Source organism: Anoplopoma fimbria, chromosome 8, assembly GCF_027596085.1.
Source record: "Anoplopoma fimbria isolate UVic2021 breed Golden Eagle Sablefish chromosome 8, Afim_UVic_2022, whole genome shotgun sequence".
Taxonomy (NCBI): Eukaryota; Metazoa; Chordata; class Actinopteri; order Perciformes; family Anoplopomatidae; genus Anoplopoma; species Anoplopoma fimbria.
The window spans coordinates 5302179-5327768 of NC_072456.1; the positions used below are offsets into that span (position 1 = coordinate 5302179).

The 25590-nt window shown below is 42.4% G+C and overlaps 1 protein-coding gene across 1 annotated transcript in view; it reads right to left on the reverse strand.

The window, feature by feature from the left end:
- Window positions 1-4846: 4846 nt before the first annotated feature.
- zswim5 (zinc finger, SWIM-type containing 5) overlaps window positions 4847-25590 on the reverse strand; it is a 70247-nt gene continuing 49503 nt past the window's right edge. Inside the window, exons 2-16 of the mRNA XM_054602495.1 lie at window positions 21728-21915; window positions 21442-21610; window positions 18751-18899; window positions 16544-16694; window positions 14622-14798; window positions 14329-14505; window positions 13565-13711; window positions 13271-13408; window positions 10279-10430; window positions 9292-9394; window positions 9070-9205; window positions 8396-8553; window positions 8102-8265; window positions 7306-7387; window positions 4847-6069 (exon numbers count right to left, since the gene is read on the reverse strand). Of these exons, the coding sequence (XP_054458470.1) occupies window positions 5207-6069; window positions 7306-7387; window positions 8102-8265; window positions 8396-8553; window positions 9070-9205; window positions 9292-9394; window positions 10279-10430; window positions 13271-13408; window positions 13565-13711; window positions 14329-14505; window positions 14622-14798; window positions 16544-16694; window positions 18751-18899; window positions 21442-21610; window positions 21728-21915 (2954 nt within the window). The 3' untranslated portion in view covers window positions 4847-5206. The remainder of the gene's footprint in view (window positions 6070-7305; window positions 7388-8101; window positions 8266-8395; window positions 8554-9069; window positions 9206-9291; window positions 9395-10278; window positions 10431-13270; window positions 13409-13564; window positions 13712-14328; window positions 14506-14621; window positions 14799-16543; window positions 16695-18750; window positions 18900-21441; window positions 21611-21727; window positions 21916-25590) is intronic.

The window sequence follows — 25590 nt, forward strand, 5'->3', positions numbered from 1 at the left end:
GTAAGCCGTCATGCTGTAGCTGCTGGTTACAAGGCTGGAGCTAATTGTATGTACCTTATATAGCATTGGGTAGTTTGGTCATACTTTAGAAGATGATCATGTGTGTTGTATGTAAAACTTTCAGATAAATGTAGTCTTTCACTAGTTATTAAAGTCTTGAATTACAGTGAAAATTTATTTGGATTTCAAAACGAAGATGGAAAAATTCGTAGGTGAGGTAATGCCGTTTGCATCTACGGTTAGCTCGCAACTCAAATGACGCAAAGAAATGAACAAAACCACGTCACTTCTAGGACATAGTTTTTGTTTATGTGAGCATTTTAATTAATTCAAACAGATAACGTATTATTTAGATCTTAATGAATTGTACAAGGGAAAGGAACTTCATATAGTAAAATAAAAATACAAAAATCCCCTCAAAAATATTCTAGTCTTGTGCATAAAATTAAAATCCTCAAGTACCACAAAATCAAAGTTAAAACAGTTCTTGAGAAGATGTCCTTGGTAACTTTCCATCTGCTTGGAGGTCCCAAACCTCACAAAGGGAATATGAAAAAAGAGGTCCTTGTAACGTGTTTCACACTTTATTCATAGAAAAGCACTGAGATTCCAACACAAATCAATATAAAATGGTAGTAGCGTTACATAAATAGTAATAAATTCTCGCTTTATAGACAGTAGCTCAAGAAGATGCACAAAAAAATTACATAAAAACAAAAAATAAACAAGTGTTCATGATAAGCTATCATACTTCTGTGGCAACAAATACTGGAAATACCTTTTTCATAATCAGTAGCACAAAGAGGCAACAAACACTTTCCATTTTCCCTTAAGTTAGAAAGAATCCAAAAAACAAAGTGGGAAACAGTAGGTGAACTAGATCTCTACCTGCAAATAGTACGCTCCTACGAAAGAATGAAAGGGAAACCATGAGAGTAACACAGACTGAAAAACACAGAGGGAGCAACTTCTTTGTTGTCATGCTGTCAGTAAGCGCATCACATAAAGGCAGCTGGCTGGAGCTTCCATGATAAGAGAGTGGTAGAATAAATATCTCTCTTTCATCCATGATTCAGGGAAACAGCCTTATCGTGCTGATGTAGTAGTTGAGAAATGAAGTTGTTTTTTTAGTCAGACATTGACTTTGTGCAGATAAAAGGCTGCTGATGTCTCAAATGCTTTTAAGGTACGACAACAGAGGAAGTGGCTGCACTGAAAGCTGCTTACTGACACACCAATGCATTGCTCCTCCCTGTGTGAGAGGAGGAGTGAAGCGACGAACAACTGAAGATTTAAAGATTTAAAGAAAAAGTAAGGTAATGAGATAGAAGAGGTGAACTCTGAAGGGAGCTGAGAAAGCGATAAAGAAAAAAGTAACAACGAGGAATGAACACAAGGTCGTCCACAGGCTGCCTCCTTTTGTTCACACACAGTTGCCGTTTCTGACTCTCTGACATTTGTGTATTGTTCTGTCTCACTGCGGTGCTGCCGCCACACGACACCACTGAGAAGACACTAAAGGCTTTGAGTCCTGATTAAATAAAAAAAAAAACAACAACAAAGAAGAAAAGCAAAAAATTAAATCTGTACATTGATCGGTCACAAAGGCATTTTCCACCATATTAATTTTTTTCCCCCGTCTCCTCTAAATGTTGCAGCGTATGCAGGCCGGCTACTGCGCATTGTCCAAATACAAGCATGCTGGGTCTTGTCTTTGTCCGTCCATCTCCCCCCTCCCCTATCTCTCTTTAATAGTGGTTCAGTCCACTGAGTCTCTTCTTTTAAGTTTTCAGGGGCGTCTTAAAGAGGCGACAAGACCACCAAAGTGATTCTGCATAGTCAGGTTTAGTACACATCTGTTTACAAATGAATGCCTTCCTCGTTTTCATCAACTCCGAACATGCTTCCTTTTGGAAAACAGACTTCTTTTTTTTTGTCTTTGCAAATCAATAAAAAATACAAATAATAGTAGCTATTATAGCAAAAAATAAACTTAAGAAACGCACACAGGAGCACCTGAGAAATGCCTTGAAGTCTTTGCTCTTACAAAAAATAAAAACGCCCCGTCCAAAACAGTTCAAGTAAACCCCCGCCAAAAAAACAACATAAAAATAAAGTAAAAACAAACACATAACATACTTATTATAAATAATTATAACTTTACAATTTTCTGAATTGACACTTTAATATTTACAATATCTTAAATGCTTAATGCTACTACTTTTTGTTTTGTTTCTTTAAGTGATGTCCCTGAGAACTGAGTTAGCCTCTCTTTACTTTCCTTTGCTCAGTTTTCCTTTTTTTTCCATTTCCTCCATTCTTCTATCTGCGTTTCTTCAGATCAGAAAAGGCCCAGAGTCGTGACTGACTACCTGGGGAGTGGGTGAAGGTAGCTCTTATGGAATGTAAAAGCAGACAAGAAAATATTCCTCCGTTCCGTTTGAGAGTCTGCGATTCCTACTCAGACATACAAAGTTACTAAAACAATAAATAAATAAATGCTGAAGCAGGCAGGAACGTACTGAAGAGGTATTTGTGTGAAGTGCTTGTACGATGACGTTAAATCCGACCGGTGAGCTCTTGCCGTACTGTGTACTGCCAACAACACTTTGCCACTGGGTAAGAAAAGGGAGCATGGACATCCCTCAGACACAAAAAAGCATAACTCCCTCTGTGAGGCATGTGGTTTCAAATATGCAGGATTAAGTCATCAAGTCATAAAACATAAGGTATTTGTATATCTATAACCCTTTGAGAAAGACAAGGTTGCTAGTATTTACAGTCCAGAATGATCAAAATCAGTAGCTTTTAGAGGTAAGTGCCTTTGGTAACTGGACACTCTTTTCCACCACAAGAGACCAAGGAACTGGAGGATTATATAAATTCTGAATAAACTTAGTTAGGCATATTAATCTATGCCTTAGCCATAATGGGGCACGGTGTGATTACTTTAATTAATGTGGTTTTTATTCGTTAAGATTTTTTGTTTTAGTTTAATTAAAACTATGAATTTTATTTTATTTTAATTTAACCAAAGGTAATTGTTCATTTTTATGCGACTAGGGGGCAGTGGTTTAAGCTAAGAACACAAAAATGACAATATCATCTTACAAAGTTGCTATGGCTAACCTGTTAGCAAACAGCTACAAATGTACACATTAGGCAGAGATGGAGCAACATAAGTATTTGTTTGCAGTTGTATTTCTGGTCACCAAGCAAATGTAAGTCCTATATTCACTCTCTTTTTGGCTCCGTTTTGTTCTCCACCGACTCCTTAGCAGCTAAATGCTACACTATGTCCACTAGCAAGCTGCTAACTCTGTCTGTCCACTGTTTTGTGATGCAGCTGGTGTTAGCTTCTTTGATGACAACAGCTATCCGCTGTGGTTGGAAACAAAGATGATGAGCATAGCAAGATTTAACCCAACAGTGGATTTGAAGGCTGGAAAAATTTAACAATTAGCTAAATGCTATACTATGTCCAATAGCTAGCTGCAAACTTTCTCGTTCTACTGTTTGGTGGGAGGCAGCCGGTGTTAGCTTTTTTTCTCCGTTCTCCACAGCTACCTGCTGCGGTCGGAAACAAAGATGTTAGCATCGCAAAGTTTCCCCAAAAGGTAAATTTGTAGGGCCGGAAAAATCTAAACAATTATCTAAATGACGCTAAAAGATTTGTAGTGCTGAGAGGAACAGCAGAGTTGGGGTGGTAATAATTATTTCTGGGTTTGTCACTAAAAGTAACCATTTCACATTACACAGGATCAGCAGATGTATAAGTGGTATAAGCCTAGTTCTACTATAAATTTAAAAAATATATATATATATTTTGTAAGGCTTTGATTCCTAGATATACAAGGCAGAGCCTGTTCCTCCTTATCAGTCGAATGTTTTTTAATAGTTTATCGCTTATGCTACAGTACTTTTAGATCATTCTGGCTGGTTACATTTAAATAGTGCTTTTTTAATCAACCACAAGTGCTGCACAGGTCACCCCAAGAACACATTGCAAAATATATTTGAAAAAAGCACTAACTGCCACAGCTTTAGGGGTAGGAACCTGAACAAAAGAGCCAAATTTGGAACCACATTTCTGCTCTCAAAATGGCTTAATGCTCTGGGGTTCATGAAAAAGTCCTGGCAAAAGTTCTTGAGATGGAAAAGAGACTTTAGCTACAGGTGGGGTTAACAACCAACGGACTCTGAATTCAACCCAGGTCTCAATAGGTTACAAAGCTTCCTTCCAGAACACAAGAAGGTTAAAGTAACGTCGCTAGGTGATAAAAATGAATTTGACTTATATTGCTTACTGACTAAATCCCGATCTAGAGAGTGAATGCTGACGACTTGACTCGTGTTGATTTCAAAGGTTGTGGCCACAAATAGTTGTACAGCAGTGCATTGGTAGCTCTTAAAATGGGACTACTGAGTACCCCATCGCATATAACAGTTGTGTTTTGTCACTGTTAATAAGAGATATACTGGTTCTTCCTCTGAAGGAAAAGCACTGACCAGCAGGTGTCAAGGGTTGAAGCTGGACTAGAGTGGCTTTAGTCAAGTTTATAAACCTGTTAGTACTGACGTCTTCTACACGGAGGCCGCACATGTGTAGCTCTGTATTCTGCCCTTTCTACTCTAAGATGCCCTGAATGAAACATGAGGCCATTTTCTGACAGAGAAGTTAAAGCTGACAAATAATCCAGTCAAGGTATGACGGTAACACTACGCACGTTTTTGACCTCAGTAGAGTTTGTTTTTTTCCTTTGGAATGACAACTTCCTTCCAATTTGAAAACCACTTTCTCTTCTTGACAAATGAAGCAACTTTTTGCTCAAAGTAAGTACCCCATCCAACAAAATATTTTGGTTTTTAATTCGTCAAGTGCCACCATCAAAATCTTTTGACTTTTTCATACTAGATTTAACATCAGTTGGAGGGGGAAATGCGTTGTTTTTGTTGTTGTTTCTTTGACATTTCAAGCCGTTTCCCCCTTTTTCAGTCTCAATAAAGCAGGGCAATGTACTGTGAACACTTCCTGGTTCACATTCAAGAAACAAAACACAAAAACAGGACAACAACTTAAGACTTAGTCAACAAATGGCTCAACATAAGAAGTAAAAATACAAGGAATCAAAAAAAAAAACTTAAATAGAAACAAATAAGTGGAACTACTTCCCAAGTAGAGGGTCCCGGTGAGGGAGGGGCGGGGTCAGCCGAAGCGCTCCCTGACCAACATCATCAGTTTCTTCTTGCCCTTGTAGATCTGTTTCAGGTTGTCTATGAACTGGGCGAACTGAATGTGGCCGTCCTGTGCCAGCAGGAAAGTCTCCCGTGCTTTGCTCAGGAACTCTATGAACTCCCCGTAGTGCCGCGGACTGATGTGCGTCAGTCGAGAGTGCGTTGTGTTGATGTACGCCGAGATCGTGGCATCCAGGAGCTGCCGCAGCGGCGCTTTGTCTGTTGACATCAGCTTCCCAGAGTTCCTTCTCCCCGGAATGCCTGCAAGCCCCGGCGCCGTCATGGTGCACCGCCGCAGGATGTCGGACAGCACCGTGGCGCAGTGCACGCTCTTTACCACAAGAGGTATAATGGCCGCAAGCTCGTTTTTACCCAGGGAGTGGCTGAGTGCGCAGGCCCAGAGCACGTCGTTAATAGCAGAGTGCGTGTCCTGGTTGTAAGCCAGGTTCAGGTGGGTCATGGCGAGGGAGGCCAACTTGAAGGACCGCAGAGGATACCCTCTGTGCTCCATGTACCTCGCAATGGTGAACAGCTGGGAGTAAGTCATGCCCGTGGACGCCGCGTCGATGACGATCTGGTAGGCCGTCTCGAAGGCGATGTGGTCCTTCTCGCAGAGCGTCAGAGCCGACAAAGCGCAGTTCTGGGGGTCCTTCATGGCGCACTGCAGGGCCAGCGTCCGGGCGCAGCTGGCCAGCTCCTCCCGCTGAGGGTAGTCCAGGCTGAGGCGCAGGATGGTGTTGTGGGACATGACGGTGGCCGCCACGATGCTGGTGGCCTCGGTCGGTGTGAAGAGGGTGTACCAGCTCTGTAAGATGCTCACCAACGCCCGTAGACCTTAGGAGGAGGAGAGAGGGGTCAAAATGTAAATCACAGGATACTGGTGAGAGTCGAGCTCTTTGTTGGTTCTCTATCAAGTTTCTTCCTCAGTTAAAATGAAGAATCTGACAATTGAGGAGAGAAAAAAAGAGAAGATACTGTGCTTTATTCTGAAATACAAACACTTACTTTGATGGAGCTCATTAGCATTCAAAATCATTCAGAATGATCTCTGAAGCTGAATGCTGACAAAACTCAAGCTCTCAGTTATCATTATCATCATCAGCATCATTATCAAACAGTATTGGTTCCTTTCCAGGAGTGTAATTTTTTATGACATTTGTTTCTGCTTTATCCAGTTACAACAACTTGAAACGAAGCTCTAGTGCATCCTAACTTAAAGGGGAACACCACCTAAATAAAGAATTCCAACGGGAAGCTCAATAAATATTTGTGAACGTGAGCCAGAAACAAAGGAATAAGTCTCAAACTAACTACCCAAAAAACGTGTGGAGCTGCTCCATAGAACATTAATGGTAGACTGATTTGATGTTTTCTTTTTTTATACCCAGATGGGCTTTTATTCTATTAAAGTGTTCTCGGCTGTGAAACGGAAAATGTACCCATAAACTATAAAACATTCCCCTGGGTGCTCTCAGTGTCCTCTATAAACAACTTTCTGCATTCATTGTCTATGGAGCAGTTCCACACTTGATACTTGATGGCATCCCAAAATAACATTTTAGCACAAGTTTTTGGCTTTTGGAGAGAGTTGATACCAATATTGTTTTGATTGTCTTTGATCATAGTAATAACATGCATTAGTTTTGAAAAATGGGCGTAGTTCCCGTTTAAGATTATCCATACGTTTAGTAGTGGTCCTAATGCTGTTGCTCGGTTGCTTTTCACCAGGTCTAGTATCACACACCGTCCTTTACTGCGAAGCTGGTTTTGTGTCTTAAACGGTTTCCTTTCAGTGTCATTTGGGTTTTCCTTCATCACCTATTGTATGATTTCATCACTGAAGTGCCAGTGTATCAGCCAATTACAGACGACAAACTTAAATTGAAGAAAACCTTCATGTTATTATACAAAATATTGCATGATTAGACCATGTTTTTTCCTGTTTTACTGTTACTGTGTGTGTGTGTGTGTGTGTGTGTGTGTGTGTGTGTGTGTGTGTGTGTGTGTGTGTGTGTGTGTGTGTGTGTGTGTGTGTGTGTGTGTGTGTGTGTGTGGAACGGCCTCACATACCGACTTCAGTTGCACAGGTTACCAGCCAGCGGACCATCTCTCTCCTTCTCCAGTTCAGTGTGGACAGAGTCATCCTCATCACCTGCGAAGCACAAGTACATGTAGAACATGACATTTTCTGATCCTGCTACTTTGTACATTGGCAATCAGGACACATATTACATCAGTTGTTTACTCTGGTAGGCAGTTCATTTTTATTTTTTTTAAGAATATTGACAAAACAATTTGAACATTTCCGTATGAAACAAGTGAGCATGAAATATGTCATTTTCATAATTGAACAGTTAAGCATAACACGGCATGTCTCCAGTGATGACAGACGTTTCCAAAAATGTGTTAGTCATCGGTGTAAATTACACCGATGACTAATTGTGACCCTTCCATTCTGAGAACTTTATTAGCACTTTTGCTGACAGGAATTCAGCCGAGACTCCGACTACCAGAGAGGAAGAGGCGGGTGAAGACGCAAGAAACACCACTGCCTTTATGATCTGAAAGAGGGTTTTTTTTTTTCTTCTTCTTCTTCTTCTTCTGTGTTTACTGTGGAACCCAAAAGCCTTAATTACGTGGTTTTTTTCTCATCGAGAAATGACGAGACACTGTGTGATGTTTTCTCTGTTAATTTGTAGCGAGGCCGCGGAGGCCCGCGCTAATTACAAGTTCGAGGAAACCGTTGCATGTTTTGGCTGGTGACCATTGGTGATTCCTTTTTTTTTATGAGGTGAAATGACTTAGGAAAATTGCTGACTCGCCCTCATACCTTGCCTACACTCTCTCTCAAACACACACACAGTACCTGCAGCCCCAGCTCCAGTGCCACGTTGAGCAGAGTTATATCGGGCGGGTTGTCAGCAGGTGTGGCTATCTTAAAGGCGTCCTGGGCCAGCTTGAAGATTAAGGAAGAGGAGTGGATGTTTTTCTGAATGGCCTCCAGCACCGTCCGCAACCTCAACATGTCACCTGCAGGCAAAAAATGTTATATAAATAAAATATAATATATATCATAACAAGCACGCACTGTTGGAGAAACATCCAAAAGGAGACATTCCAGTGATTAACTGTGAGTAAACAGATGTGTTACCGGTGATACCTTTAGCAGCAGTGAGCATGGTAGAGGCCAGCTCGCACTGCTGGGACTCCAGGTGTCCCAGTGTGAACCAGCGTGGGTATCTGCTCGGTACTATTGAGATGCCATGATGAGGGTGACCCACGTCCCCGGAGCCCGCTGAGGACTCAAGGACCGGCAGCCTGACGGAAACACACAACACAACCATGTATTGTTCACCAGTTTTCATCAAAGTCTGCCGCCAGTTTAAACTAAACTAGAAAGAATTTCATAATTTAAATTTGCATTAGGAATGCAACTCTAATAATAATACACAATAACACAATAATATGTACTCTAAAACTCAGCTGGTTTATAGATACTACAGGGAATTTATTCTAACTCAAAGGTGGTATTTAAAAAAAAAGATCATACTTCTTTTACTGCTTATTAAGTCATATTAGTGCTAATACTTTCCAAAAAATACGATCACCACGAATAACCAATTCTCTACCTCTATACTCACTTTAACTAATATTAGAAACACCATTCAGTCTAATGCACATGCTACAGGCTGTGACCATAAACCTGTCTGAAACAATTTCTACAAAACTGAACATAACCCTCCTGAAGGATTTTAGAAGCTCTGCGTGAGCTACTTTGACCTCATAAGCTGGCAGCTAAATATACCGTATACTTGGCATAGTTTGCAAACTTACCTCATGGCGCGTAGAGCCAGTTTGTATGCCAGGTCCGCGTCGTGTGGCAGCAGGGCAGAGAAGAGGTACTTGGCGAAGGTGTGCATGGGAACACTCTCCCTGTGGATGACCTCACCTAGACCGCTGAACGGACCAGCTGGACCAAGAGAGAGACATCAAGATGTTACTTTAATTTTTCTTCCAAACAACTGGAAAGACTGTCTTGTGCCGAAGGTGTTTTACCTTCCAGTAGCTGTATGGCCTGTTTCCGAAGAGTCTGGACCAGGAGGTCATCTAGCTCCAGTTCCTGAAGTTTTGCGACAATCTGCTCCTCGTTTCGACACACCTAGAACGCAAAGTCACAGCTTTTTATTTGCTTTGACGGTATGGTAAATGTCCGGGTTTGTGTCAATGAAAAGTTTGCCAAAATGACTTGAAGATGGGGAAAAAAAATCCACACAACTTGAGGAATAATTAGATAATTTTATATCACTGGTGCCAATGAGATCTTGATCAAATAAGTTCAAGGATACACAGTTCCAGAAACATGATATATGACTGTTTAGTGAGAGAAAAACAAAGTAGCACTAAAAAAATACTTTTTTAAGCAGGGATTTTGAGTTTGAGCTGATCAAAGGACAACAAGAGTGCTCTCCCATCTGTGTGTCTGCAGATACAGTACACATGACAGAGATCGATTTTATTTCACCATGAAGAAGTTCTTTTGGTTTTAAATGCAATACTTGCTTGAAATTTGAATTAATTCAAAATTCTATGTGAATCCTCTTATATTGCCCGTATATTCTTAATTCCTTTGGATTGCTTCGATGTTGAAATGTGTTTCACAAATAAACATTACTCTTGCCTGACACAAACATACTGCTGCTGATTCCCATTACATTAAGTACAGGTCTATAGCACATTTTGAAGCCCTTTAAAGCAGATTAAAATGCACACAAATAAAATGTTCCTTGGATTCATTCTAATTCAAAGTGAATTTAAATGCAGTGATTTGTTTTTCATTAAACAAAATGCTGTGACCTTTAAATCATAGCGGTTCTCTGTCCCGGGGATACCAGGCGCATTCACAGAGCTTGTTTTAATGTGCAGCAAACCACAAATGCAGTTCTGTTTTTTCTTTGAGGGGTTGAACTCTGGATTATGTTTAAATGTATGGATTATAACTACGCCTGTGTCATAGGATGGTGTGTATTTTCAGGACTACCGTACCTTATCCTGAGCGTACAGGCCCTCGGGCATTATCCTCTGCTGGCCCATACCCATCAGAGCCACCTCTAAGGCCAAAGTCAGGTAGGACTCCCCTACGTCAGGACTGCCCCACACTGGTATGTGGTGGTAGACCGGAGGCCTGGGGTCGCCTTCTGAGAGGTGGGAAAGGAGGAAAGAAAGAAAGAAAACCATTTAGTGAATCGAGCAAAGATGGGTTCAAACCTGAATTGGAACAAAAGTCTGGCTTTGGTGAACATGTGAAAAAAATATTTTTACCACCCAGTTTACAGTTCACTGAAGATAATATGTAGCTAACGTCATCCAATCTACGGTACATCAGCTACCGGGACGTATCTTTTCACCACGCCTCGGCAAGATAACACACTCAGACTGCTGAAGCCTCATATCAGCTTCTTTGCATTAGAGACAGAGTTTTTTTACCCTCTATTGCTTCCAGTGCAGTTGAATTCAGGACGGATTGCTTCATGGCCAGAGAAATGGTTACAAAGTACATATAGGCCTGCGTGTATTGTATTAGGAGAGACCTATTACTGCAGCATGCTAAAAAAAAAGCTGATGAAATGAAACTTGGTAGGAGGCTTGTGTGACATTACATAAATACAGCATCTATGATGGACTGTGATCTCTAATCTGAAATGGCCACTAACCCTACAACCGATGCTCAACAGCCATGAGTGAGAACAGATGCCGAGATGAGAGTATCAGCTGTTGATTGGTGCCCCCCCCCATCATTCTGCTTAAATCCCCTTCGAGCAATAGATCCCCTAAATCCTGTTTATTCTACGGGTGTGTGGGTGTGTGTGTGTGTGTGTGTGTGTGTGTGTGTGTGTGTGTGTGTGTGTGTGTGTGTGTGTGTGTGTGTGTGTGTGTGTGTAGAAATCTAGGGAATGATATAAACTGATTTCAACAGGCTTAACCCCAGTGGTAACTCATTTGTGTTTGTTATTTTCTTGTCCATGGCCTGTTGACTCATTGGTTGATTTGAAAAGATCAAGGGGATAGCTGCATTTTCATTGGTCGACACACAGTCGCGCGGTCGACCCCCCCCCAACTTGTGCCTTTTAACAGATGTTCCCAGCTGTCTTCCAGAGGGAAATAAAGCATGGTGACCAGGCCATACACACACACAAAAACAGTCTTCTCAAATTCCCAAAACAACATAACACAATCATTCTTTCTATCGCCCACACACACACACACACACACACACACACACACACACACACACACACACACACACACACACACACACACACACACACACACACACACACACACACACACACACACACACACACACACACACACACACACACACACACACACCAATGAGTGTGGCCAGTGGTCAGCATTGTTTGGATTGACAATAGTTCCCTGTAGGCTGGTAACAATGGGAAAACCAAACCCCTATTCTGCTCTGTTGCAATGACCAATGGTGGAAAAAAAAGGGCCTGGGCAGGGTGTGAAAAGCAAATGGTGATGGCTTCTATACATACCACACACACGCACGCATTCACACACACATGCATACACATACACACACACACGCACAACAGGAGTGTGGTCTAAATGAGCGGGGTGTTCCATGGCGATCCATTCATGATCGGCTAGTTTATGGCTACCATGGCCCTTAAATATAAGAAGGTGCAGTCTGTTGTCTAACGGGTCACTGCTGGTGTTGCACTGCATCAGCTGGAGAAGTGCACGAGGATTTATACCTCATATTTGGTAAACGAGCTCTTTGGCCCGTGCATTGAGTGAGAGGAGGTTTGTGGTTGAGTCCGTATTTCGCAGAAGGATTTAGCTTACTTTAAGTGTGGGGACAACTAATCTTTTTTAAAGTAATAAGTCATTCGACATGGCTGAATAATATTTAACATTAAAAAACCTTTCAATCTTGCTGCCTCTCATTTCCTGCCCGTATACATTGTTAGGTAGCTGCAGCTCTGACCAGCACTCATTACTAATGGCTGCTCCTAATGGAGGCGGCATGGGAGGTGAAGCTTGTTCTCCGCTCTGCTCAACATGTCACCGCGTTAAAGAGCAGTGTCAAAAAGTCATTTAAATGTCAAAAAATGAAAATTGAAATGAAATTAAAAACCATACATTTTAGTGACTCAGCTCTTGAGCCTGTACAGAACAAAGTGAACCCACGACACTGAACACTTTCCGTGTCTGAACCTCGTCTCATTATCTTCCAGGACCAGAGGCACATTCGAAAACGAGACAGTTTGATGCTGGTCTACAAATAAAAAACATGAGTAGTCATGGGAACTGTGTTTACGTTTATAAAAGGCAAATTGTCAAGCATGTTGGCCTTTTAAAAGGTTCGTTTTTTTTATTTAAAAGTACACTATATACAGAATATTTTCACTGCTTTACCTTGCCGTAAGATGGGGCAAACATAGTTCCATAGGCAGGGTGGACATGCAGCCCTATATGTTGACAGCGTTTGTTTTTTGTTCATTGTAGTATTCCAATTTGGGGTATTTCATTTCTAAAACAATATGACATTTAAAGTTGAAGAGTGGTATCTGAGGGCAGATGTCATTTGTTTCATTAGCTAACGAGTGCTAACAGAGTCACAACAACTGAGTAAAAAAGACTCACTTAACAAAAATTTGGTGATTTTTTTTACACTGACTACACTGGTCTACAGATTCTAAATGTGGAAAACACTTAAACTGATATTGTTTTATTTTTAAGTGGGACAGGAGTTTAGTAGTTTGTTCCTGAGCCCGTAATGCTGTCTGCTTCTCCAAACCAGGAGCGAACCGCCCGCCATCTACTGTAGCTAATACACCGACTATGGAAAAGTATATCTTACAAAAAATTGAAACTAACCCTTTAATAAAGTGATTAGTGTTGCTACAAATCTCACTGTTTTTGTCAGAGTTGTGATGGTTTCTCATGATAAATCCCAGAGAGAGTACTCTTTTAAAAGAGGACAAACAGCAGCATATCTTCATACCTCCTGTGTCCATAGTGTTGTCGTCGTCCAGGCGGCAGGTTTCAGTGAGAGTGATGAACAGGCAGCCGATCGGGTCTAAGGGATGACCCACCCAGCCTTCCAGGTTGGTGGTGGAAGTCACGCCCCTCTGGAGAAGCTCTGAGTGAGGAGGAGAGCAAGAAATAAATTTGAACACTTGCTCCACAAAACAATTACAACACTATATGTGTATGTATGTGTGTGTGTGTGTGTGTGTGTGTGTGTGTGTGTGTGTGTGTGTGTGTGTGTGTGTGTGTGTGTGTGTGTGTGTGTTACCTTTCTTTTGGTGTTTGTAGATGTCCATCTGTCTCTGCTGCTGGAGGCGGAGCGTGTTGATGATGGCCACGGCCAATCGCAGTGCTTCCCTGGAGTAGCCGTGGGAACGCAGGGCGTCGACGCGAGCGCATGCCGTTGGGACATGATCTGTGTGTGAGACATGGTGGAATCAGGACAGCTTCACACACGGGCATTGAGCGAACTGAATGAGATGGACGTGCAAATGCACACACAACGTTCACAGTCACAGGCGTGCGGTTTTCAATCCGAACACACAACGTGTGGGACATAGTGGGATGTAGTCAGCGCACGCACACGCACGCGCACACGCACACACACACACACACACACACACACACACACACACACACACACACACACACAGAGACAGAGTGCAGTCTCAGCAGAACGCCAGTGTGCGTCTGATAGCTGGCTTAAGTTGCAAAATCTGACAGATCTTAGCTGGAAGCTGCTTACTGCAGATACTGGCCTAAATATCAGCAGAATTACTGTGTGTGTGTTGGTTAGGCTTTCAGTTGCATTACAGTTTGTGTGTGTATTGAAGTGAAACACTGAAAATGACGCTTTTCCTCTTCAGTTGTGTCGCTCAGAGCATGTTTGTAGCTTAATTAACTAATTATTTATCTGAATATGATGCAATAGGTTAAAACAATATTTTTTTCCCTGCAAAGATTTTCAGCGTCATCGAGGTGTCCTTGCTCGTATCTAGTCCACATAATGACTCTGAGGAGTCCAATGCTCACCGAGCCAGAGCGGCAGGCCCTGTGGGTTGAACAGCAGGCTCTCCCCCTCTCTCTGGTAGGACGGAGACATGTAGTGGTCACTGCTGATGATCCTCTGGAGGTGGCTGTCCTGCCAGTGGAGGTCGCAGGCCTCGACGGCTCTGCTGAACACCGACCTCCTCGGCCTGGACAGAGAGTCTGAGAAAAAAAACAACACAGTTGTGAGTCACGTCATTGAAATTCAGATTACTTCCGGTGTTTATTCATGTGTTGATGAGACCGTAAGTGTATTTTATGTGCGTGTTCGTGCTGACCCTGTGCCAGGTTGCTCTGCGGTAGAGCGTTGGTGATGTTCGGAAGCTCGCTGCCATAGTTGCCGTCCTCCAGCGGGCAGACATCGAGGTCGCCCCACTTCTTCAGCTGCTTCAGCCAGCCGCTCTTCTCTTCACTCTTACAGTGGGGGTTCAGCACCACGCACACCCACAATGCACCTGGGGAAATGGGGTTGGCGATCAGAGGTCGGGGTACAAAGAAAGCAGTTGAATTCTCCACTTTTCTTTTCCTCTAACCTTGAAAACTCAGTACCTTTAGGAAGAAAGAAAGCACATTTTGCCATTCTACACTTCCCATAATGATGTCACTCCTGAACAACAGAAAAAAAATCTCCAAGACATTTTTGCAGTTTTAGACAAAATCTCTGTATGTACTAATAAGAAATTCATACATGAAACATCAAACTGTATGTCATACAACAAATAGTTATGCGTACAATAAACATACTGTAGCACAAATGTTTGGAATTGGCAGCTTAAAACGCATAAAACAAAAAACAAACTAGAACTGGAGTGATAAGTTGATTCATTGATTTGTTAAGTTACTTTGATGACTTGATTTTGATCATATATTCAGTTAGTCATATCTAAAATATTCTCTTGTTCCTGCTTGTCAAATTTGAGGATTTGATGATTTTCTATGTTATACATTATAGTATATTCAATTTATTTTGGTTTTGAACTGCTGATTGAACAAAATACGCAATTTAAAGATGCACCTTGGGCTCTGGGAATGTTTAATAAGCATTTTCAATATTTTCACAGTCTAGACAATTTATCTATTACTGAAGAAAGCTCACCAAGGCTGAATCAGAAAGCCCACCAAAGAATAATATAGCAGGAAGAAACTGACTAGTTGTGGTTAAGATATGCATTTAGTCATGTTTTTGACTGAAGCTAAAGAATGTGCTGCTTTTTGTCTATAAAATTGTACTGAAAACAATCACAACCATGAAATGACACAGTGATGAGTAGCGGCCTTCTCCTCTAACCTTACTGCACCAAACTCTCTCTGCTCTACATACACAGACCTAATCCTGGGGTCAACTGTCCACATATCTGAAGAAAACGATCCGGCAGCAAACCATGACCGTCTGCTGACTATTCCTGTCTGTGTCTGTGTCATGATCTCCCTCCCTCACCCAGGAAGTGTTCTCATTGACCTCCTAAATGCTGAGATTGATTGCAGAGAAACTGAGCAGCAGTATTGATCGGCAGCCTTTATCATTCACTCGGCGTAGGGAGAGGGGAGGAGAGGCCCAAAGCAAGAGGAGAAGAAGCTGCTGACTGGATGACCTAATACCTTACTGACTGGATGAACGATTATCCGACACGGTGGCCGTCAACTGGACACTTTTGTCGGCTCGGCTGTCCGACATACAGTGACTGATGGACACGCAAGCTGACTGGCAGTTTTGAAAAACTCATAAGTTGAGTGCAGATCTCCACCAGGTGTCTGGTGCCTCTACCCTCCAAAACTTAGTAGAGTTGAATGTCACTCAATTGCCCCTCCAGGCTCCCGTACAGTGAAGAAGGTTAGACAACAAATGCAGGGATTTATCCATCTCATATTTTGGCTAACTTTAGTGGATCTAAACATATCGGGTATGGAATTAATCTGCAGATCCTCTGGCTCAACAAAGGCCGAAATGACAGAAATGCCTTTTTTGCTCTGAAGCAGTTGTGAATTACGGCAACTAAGCCATAAATGAGCAGAAAAAAATATCAGGCAGATGGGTCCAGTAGTATCCAAGCTTAGCCGTGGACAGACAGACAAATGCACACACACACACGACTGAATCTCCCGGCAGGCCTAAGCCTGTGGGGAGATTCAGTCGTGTGTGTGTGCATTTGAGATACTGGGTCGTTTTGTTTCCGTTGGATGTTTCCTTGACCGTTCTTACCTAACTCATCCCAGAGCTGCCGACACTTATCCGTCATGCCGGTGCCCTGTTGTCTCCATAGCGACAGCCGGGGGTCTGCCATAAACTGTTCCGTTATGAGCGTCAGCATCCGGGCGCCGTTGGAGTCTCGCATTCGTAGCATCTCCCTCACCTGGAAAGATCCGGAGAGTGCAGTCTTAGTCACAGCATGTAATCCTTAAGACTCCTTAAGGGTTCGCTAAGCTTAGCTTAGCATAAAGACTGTTAAACGGAGGGTACCGCTAGTTTTAAAACATAAATTTGTCTATCGATAAATCTAAAGCCTCTGTTATTAATACGGTTTTATCTCTACTGGAGTTACAGCTGGCTGTGATTTTACATTTTGGTTTTGTTTCAAATTAATGCATGAGATATAATGTGTTATTTGAAAGCTTTAAAAGTGAGTATTTTTGTTACTTTTGGACAAAGCCAGGCTAGCTGTTTTCACATGTTTCGACCCTAAGCTAAGCTAAGTGCCTCCTGGCTCTAGCTTCATATTTAACTGACAGATATGATAGTTGTATCAATCTTCTCAGCTGTTAGCAACAAAATTAAAGAGTTTATTCCTGAAAAGTCAAAATGTTCCTTTAATACTTCTAGCTGGTAGAAGCTTGCGTCTATGATCCAGATATGATACATATGAAAATCTTATTTAAAACTAGAAAATTTCGCAAGGCTGCTGTGACCAAATGTATAAGTCTGTTGGATTCCATAGTGTTATGGCTGCGACTTAGACAAGTTTATCTACAATTTGACCCAAAAAATTATGCCTGAAGAGTGAAAATTGTGGGAATTCTGGCAACTTTTTTCACAAGATTTTGAAGCTCCTCTCACTCTGGCGATGCCAACACGTGCTTTAAGTCTGAACATTCCATCCAATACACACCCATTGTAAAATCTGAAAAAGGCATACATTTTCCTGAAACTTAAACTCTGATGTCATGAAATCTGTGCTAGCTATCAAAATGCCCATTTGGCCCAATATAGTCCAGAGTTTTGTTCACTTTTTAAACCTCGAATAATTTTTTTACGTTAAAGTATGACGACTCAGTCTGGGCCCAAAGTTGAGTGTTTTTAAGCTCTCTCCACGGCCAAAACGCATTCATCTCTATGGGGAAATTTTGCCGTTTTTCCCGGTTCCCGTGGAAATGCTGGCCGAATCTCGGAGAACAGTCATAGCACACGATTCCCGAGGAGAATAAGAAGAAGAATATTATTATTAAGCCCGCAGGATTATAGGCTTTACAGCCTTGTTGCTACACAGCCACACAGAATCAGAGTGAATGGTTAGGACAAAGCATGATTTCTGGAAACATGCATATCATAGAGTATACTTGAGGTTCAACATGAGGTTGCATTCAAGACGTTTTATAACCTTGTGAATGCCATTAAATAAAAGAATAAAAGAAAGCATTCAGCCTGCCGCCTTGTATGCCTGATTTATCGATTCATTGAGCTTTGTGCAATTTTGAATAGAGTTAACTCTGAAATATCAGTAGCCCTAAATGTGCTGTGTATATAGGTCTGTGTCAGGTGGGCTTGTGTGAAAAGGGCATTTATGAATCCTCCACATTTACTTTGAGGCTTTGCAAAGCTATATTCAACCATATTGAATGGTTAATGCCTTGAGTTTGAATAATACAGTCAAAGAAATGTTAAGATGCTCTGGGGACTTGCAGGTGCTCTGTTCTTTGTGCCACTCTCTCAATGGGAAATCATACTTTTATAAAGTGGTGGGTTCGATATGTAGGAAAATAGGAAAGAAGAAATTCTGACTGAATGATATATAGATATATGAGTTTCTTTCAATTCATTTTGACAGAACGTGTTACAAACTGGAAGTGTGATGTTTAAGTTTTATCAAGCTGGTAAGGGTCTAATAACAGACGCCAGACCCTTAATATGGTTGTTACAAGAAATGTGACAAAGAATCTCCTCAAAACAATATCCTTTTGAGTTAAATTACTCTTGAACTTCTTTGTTTTCACGAGTGGAATTTCATACTTAGTTTTGAATTGGCCCCTATTGTGTTCGGATAGGCTGTTCCTGTCGGGCAACACATTTACTTAGGGATCACGAATAAACACTGACTTTACTTATCGGTGTCGTGATGTTGGTTATGATAATAGTAATCAGTACATAAATCCCAGCCACGGAACGGAGCAGACACAGGAATAGGGGATGTATACCTTAGCGAACATGGAGTTGAGTTGCTTCCCAGAGCCGTAGTATCCTCCCTGTGAGAGGAACTGTTTGACCTGCTCCCTGACTTGATCCTCATCCAGATGCCAGCAGTTGTCATCGTCAATGCTGGCGCCTGCAGTCGGGTCCGGGGCACCTGGGAAAACACATATGAACGCATTAAACTCGGACAAAAAGAATAAACAGACGGTGACGGTATCCCCACAATAACATGTCGTTCAAGATGAAGCTTCATTCATAATGCTGACATTTAAATTCTGAATCAACATATGAATGCTCCACAATTGTTTTGGTTTTTTGCATGTCTATTCATTCTGTTTAAGCCTGGTATTTGCGTATAGTTGCAGATGAAGATTAAGATACACTAATCAATGTTTCTCCTATATTCATTCTGCAAAAACTTCACATAATCATAAATATCTTGAGCTATAATGTTTCACTGAGTGTGGGGCTTTGCCAGTGGTGGCTGCATAGGATTGTTTCTGACTTATATGAACTTATTACTCCAGAGTGTCTTTCAGTCCAAAAGTCAAATTTCTCGAAAAAAAGATAGATGTTTTTATTTATCAAAATATTCTGATTCAATCCATGTTTGTTTAGCCTTACGCTCCAAAACTGTTTGTTCTCCTGCTTGCTGGGCACAAAGGGAGGTACACACTAATGAGTTAATAACTTTTTTTCAAATTGAGGATTTTGATCAAGGATTTCTCTTTTTTTTCATAGGCTGATACCGTTGTAAAATATGGCATTGTAAAATATGGCAAACATTTGAAGCTTCATTTGAACCTTAATAGAAGCTTCAAATGTGAGAAAACAACATTAGGGTACAGTTTTAATGGATATTTAGCAATCCAATCGTAAAAACAGTAAAAACATTCTGAATTCATCCAAATTTTTGCTGAATTGTTAAACGGATAGTGCTCTCATAGGTATTTGTTTTACATTTTAACGTACAGTGCACCTACTTGACACATTTATGCCAATCGTACACTGAGGGAATATAAGGCCAGCTTTATTTTCCTTTTCTGTTCGGCATGGAGTGTGCGTGTGTGTCTGGGGAATCACTACTGCAACTCACTACTTGCCGGAGCCCCGGCGTCGGCCATCAGACCTCTGGAGCTTGTTCAGAAAGCTGCAGCACGTCTGGTGTTCAATCGCCCCAAGTTCTCCCACACAACTTCCCTTCTCCGTTCTCTACACTGGCTCCCTGTAAGAGCTCGCATCCAGTTTAAGACTCTGGTGCTAGCCTACAGGGCAGTGAAAGGAACAGCTCCTTCCTATCTCCAGGCCATGGTCAAGCCCTACACCCCCGCCCGACCACTTCGCTCTGCTGCCTCGGGGCGACTGGTTGCCCCGTCGCTCAGAGGTCCCTGTGGCCGATTGACCCGGTCACAGCTTTTTTCTGTCCTGGCCCCTCAGTGGTGGAATGAACTCCCCACTGACGCCAGGACAGCAGAGTCGCTACCCATCTTTCGGCGCAGGCTGAAAACTCACCTCTTCAAGAAGTACTACCCTGAGCCTTCCTCGTAGCACTTATTGCATTCGTATCAGTTGCTGCACTTATTGTATTCGTATTCGTTTACTGCACTTATTGTTTTCGTAGTAATTTGCTTCTGCACTATACTTTTGCTCTGGTTTATGCTTTAAGATGCTTGTTTAAGAAAGGAGATGCACTTATGACTTCTGGTGACTAGTAGTTCTCTTGAATACCTATGTTGAATACACTTCCTGTAAGTCGCTTTGGATAAAAGCGTCTGCTAAATGACTGTAATGTAATGTAATGTAATGTAATACAACGGGGAAATGTAGATATGCTCAGAAGGGGGAGAGCTGCTTTGATCTAGCAGGAAGCGGGCTGAGGAAAGCCCAGAGATGCGTTTCCAACTGGCTGGGAGTACGCAAACAGCAAAATTCCTCCATCAAAGAAAGCCTCGCTCCTGGATCGACTGAACTCCAACCCCCATGATCCCCCTTGTCAAACACAGACGGGAAACGCAGCGCGGGGGCTTCCTGGACAGGAGTGCTGGAGAATGTCAACATTTAGCTAGGCGTATGAAATGGAGAAACAGAAAAAAGACTTTTGTTTGGAGAAAGGATGTGTCTAGTTTGTCGTTTTCCCAGACGCTGTTGTGGTTCTCTTTCTTTGGTATTCTTTTTCATCTCTCCGGTCCTTTCATCTTTCCTCTCCTTTCCGTCTCCCCAGGTGCCATTTCTCCCGTCTCTTCCTCTCAGTGTCCCTTTCCTTCTCCTCACATCTCTCTCGACCTTCTTCTGCATCCATTTCATCATTCACCTCCTTTTTTTTTTTCTGGAAGGAGGTCGCCACTGGAGAGAACTAAGAAATCAAACGGACCATTTGAAGCCTGCATTGCTGCTTCGCCGGTGTAATCAGTGCTCGGACGTTTGACAGCCTGTAGGCTAGCATGCGCCATGTTTTAAGTCTGGATGCTTTTAAGTCTGGCCTGTTGCTGTGAAGATATCACTGCGAAAACATGGACAGCACCTCGACAAAGCTAACTTTTTAACAACTAAGAGGGATCACCATGCTCTTATGACACTAAAAATATTTTCTAGATGGGATTTGGGGGATAAGTGGGGCGTAAAAGTTGTTTTCAAAAACAGAACAGTGCGCATTTTTTTTTTAACTAAAGGTTTTGCCAAACATGTTGTCCTCTCACCGTGGACCTGGTTGATCTCAGAGTTGGAGGACAGGATCTCGTCGGCCAGTTTCTGAGCTGTAGGCAGCACCTCGGTGTGATGGGCCGTGATCAGGTACTGGACCAGCTTCTGCAGCTGATCCCTGTTCATCTGGAACAACGTCTCCGAGATGGGCAACCGCAGCTTCACCTGTATCAGACACACATGAGTTGATGTTTGAGTTTTTAACATAAGAGTAAGTCGCTGATTCCAGCAGTATAATTATGTCTTTTCAAAGACATATTCTTTGTTTGATGTGGTTATTACCTGCTCAGGCTTGCGAATGCGGTAAAGAGAGAGCGCCACCACGTGGGCGCAATAGAAAATGTCCCTGTTACCGCAACCGCAGGTGACGGAGGTGATCTTGCATCGGTCGAAGCTGATGGCCACCTTGTGGGTGACCTCTGGCTCTGACGACGTGGCGGGTTCAGTAACTGTGCCACTGAGGTGAAACCCTGCAGAGACAAGAGGAAGAAGGGAGAAGTGAGTTTCATCATTCATGCCTGCCTAATGATAAAGATAATGCGCCAGATAACTGCAAAATGAAGGCAAACATCAGAGGTTTCTGTTGCTTTTAAAAGCTAACATTAGACATTAGACACAGCCACCATGATCCACACATGTACTGAATATTGTTTTCCTGTTAAGTCGTTCAACATCATCACAGTGTTTCCTGTTTCCTTTGTGTTAGCGTCTGTGCAGACTGCCGAGGAGAAAAGAAGCATCGGAGAAGGAGCATCTGTGGTAATGTGAGCCTCCACAAACATACAGAATGAACCTTTGGTACAAAACACACGCATCCTAATGAGACACTGTGCAATCTGATACGCTCCCTACCTCTCTCTCCTTATGTCTCCATGCATTTGTATGTGTACAGTGAAAAGGGGGTTGCTAGGGTATTTCCTGCCCACACACACACACACACACACAGGATAGTAAGGGTAGTAGCCTGTAGAGATGAAATCTGCTTTGCATAGTTAATCTTTAGGGCCTCCGCACATTAAGCCAACCGCTGGCCGTTGGCAGCTGTTGGGCTGTTGTTGAGCGTTTGGGGGCAACCATCTCTTGTACTTTTAGTGGTAGGTGAGGCATTGTTGGCTCTAGCTGGCCATTAAACGCAGCCGTTTGGCCGGTTTGGCTTGTTAAATTGGCTTGATGGACTTTGAACATTGACTACTGGCTTGTTATTTAGTCTAACGCATGAGCATGTTGGGCCATCGGCAGTCTAACAGCTGTAGTCTTTGCTGGCAGCAAAGCGATTGTGGCCTTTTTAAAAGGTGTTAAACATGACGTCCAAAACCTGGCCACATGAAGTTTAAGGTCTAGATACAAATTTGATGAATGGGAGAAATAAAAAATACTTAAAAGTGGAGTACCTCAAAGCTCTATCCTGGGGCCATACAACAATTCTGATGATACCTAATGTAGGCCTGTCTGTAAATCCCAGCAAAGAACCAGCAGCTGTCTGAAATCAAATGTTGGATACCTAATAGTTTGCCCCATCTCAATGCAAAAGGAAGTCAAGGAGCATTAAGCCTAGTGCCAGAAATGTGAGTTTTTGATTTAATCATACTTGATTATCATATCAACAAAGTAGTACAGTCCTGATTGACTACTTTTGTTTTTGTTAATGCTGACTTAATTGAATTCAACTAAACTTTTACAAAATACATTAAAGCATAGAGAACAAATGCACTTTCATTGCATTGCAATCAACTGCAGAGAGTCTGTATAACCCAGACACTAAAATAAATAATATGACGAGAAAAGGAGAACGGAAAAACGGAAAGGTAAAGGTGGAACAAAAAAAATGTATCTGAGTAAAAGAAAGGCAAATAAAGGCTACGGAGGATAAGGGGGACGAGATAGGAGGAGAAATGTGAGAGGAGAACAGAGAATAGAGGGGGGAGAGTATCTGGTCCGTCCTGTCGTCTCACTGTGACAGGTCAATTATTTATGAGGTGAGGCGCGCGCACGTGTGTGTGTGTGTGTGTGTGTGTGTGTGTGTGTGTGTGTGTGTGTGTGTACACATTGTGTGTGTACACATTGGATTACTGTATCGCACCAAACCATAGCAACCCCACTGCTGCTTTCAAACTAGAATAGAGAGGAGCGAGAGAGAGACATGAAGGGAGGGCGAGCAAGCTAACTGGAAGGCAATGATATGGGCTATTCTGGGCATCGGTTGGAAAAAAGTACATGTCTAGAGCTCAAACTAACATACACCAATGCAAATACACCCACCCACCCACAAGAACAATTACTTTCTGGGGTATGGGCCAGCATGGGAGAAAGCAGCTTAATAAGAGAGTGTTAAGCCATCTCCCTGGCAAAAACCCACACTAGGCTTTCCAAACCAAATGTTGTGAGCACACACACGCTGAGATCCTATCAACTGCAAACTGCTTTCCCTGTGACGACCAAAGTACGTTGTGAACCTCCTACTCTTCAGATCGACATCTCTACATAACTCCCAGACTGCCAACATACAAGAACCACACGTCAACCTGCAGACACAACAACTAAGATCGTGTTTGGACCGAAAATAGCAGGGCCGTTAAAAGAATGGACCTATGTTGGTGTGGGTGTGCTTCTACAGGTTCATAGGAAAATATGATCCAGGAATTCAAGTTTTAGCAAAACGTTGAATGTAGAGTACACTGATCCCACTTGTTCTTTCCAGGTACTGCTCCAGATGTCGCAACTCATTGACATCTGCCGACCTGTAAATACAGGAGAGCACTGGTATGAAATAAGTGCTCTCCTTCTCTCAAATGTATATCCCTAAAAAAGTTATTAGATATCCAACAGTCAGACAGCTGCTGTTTTTTTTGCAGGAATTTACAGATAGGCCTAAGTGAAGTGTCATCAGCATTGCACCGTTGCCCTAGGATAGAGCCTTGAGGTATCCACGGTTGAGTATTTCTTATTTCTCGCAATCATCAAATTTGTATCTAGACCTTGACCCCTTTAAAATGGCCACAATGGCTCGTTGTCACAGATCAAGTGGATCATGTTCATATCTTTCTGGTACCTGTAGTTACACATCTGTGCCAAAGTAGCCCACTGCGTTTTTTGTAATGCAGTGCCATCTTTGGTTTGCTCATGGCAAAACCATCTGAATGAGTAGTAGACCCAAGCACCAACTTTTCCAGCCACCAACAGAGCCACACGTTAACCACAAAGTGACCTACTGACCTTACAAACTGGCTTCATGCCAAGCAACGCATCAACTCAGTTGAGAAACCCAAAGACCTGCTGACATACCTACACATCAACATACCGACGTAGCACCTCTGACCGACCAATCGATTTCCAAAAGCACATGACTGTCCAACGGAAACTGTCCACTGAGCCAAACACTGCATCTGACCATGACAGGATGGTTGAGAGAGACAGAAACAGACTGTAGAGGGAGGGAGAGAGAGGCTGATCCATCTGCCAGTGATGGACATCAAGAGTCCTCCGAAATTGTTAAAAATCTCTCCCTCCCACTGAGTCCGCCTGTCAAACCGATCGTTGTGTCACGCAGCGCATGGTAATATCAGAAATGTCAGATAAAAAAGCCTTTCCATTCCTTCCCTCTGTCTTCATAATGGATATACCTGTAGAGCCGATTTTCACTAACCACAGCCTCGTGTGAGGGAGTCCAAATTTGATCTTCCAGCGCTGAAATCAGCACAGCGGAGAGCAAAGGATCAGGCAAAAAATCGAGGGAGTGCATTTCTTAAAGGCATCGGGGGAACATTTGAGAGCCATCTTCCCTCCAAGCTGTCTAAATAATGTCTTGCCAGTCGTAACTCAATCGCTACACTTCGTCTCCAGAAATCCCGTCTAGCATCTCAGATAAGTGTAGAAGATTTCATATCATATGATAATGAGAATAAAGAAATTCCCACAGTTGGGGGGTTCTACTCTCTTTTTTCTGCCTTGGCTTCGGACCTTCCCTTCCCTTCCATCCTTCTGTTAGGTTAAAGCCTATTGTTGACCACAGGCATGAATGTGACGGTGAAACCACTGCTCTTTTCACTTTCAATCAGACACAGTCCGTCTGTCTGGCCCCCTCCCCTCTATCTCTTTCCAGTTTCACACATTAACACACTAACCTGCAACATAGCTGGGTTTAATAA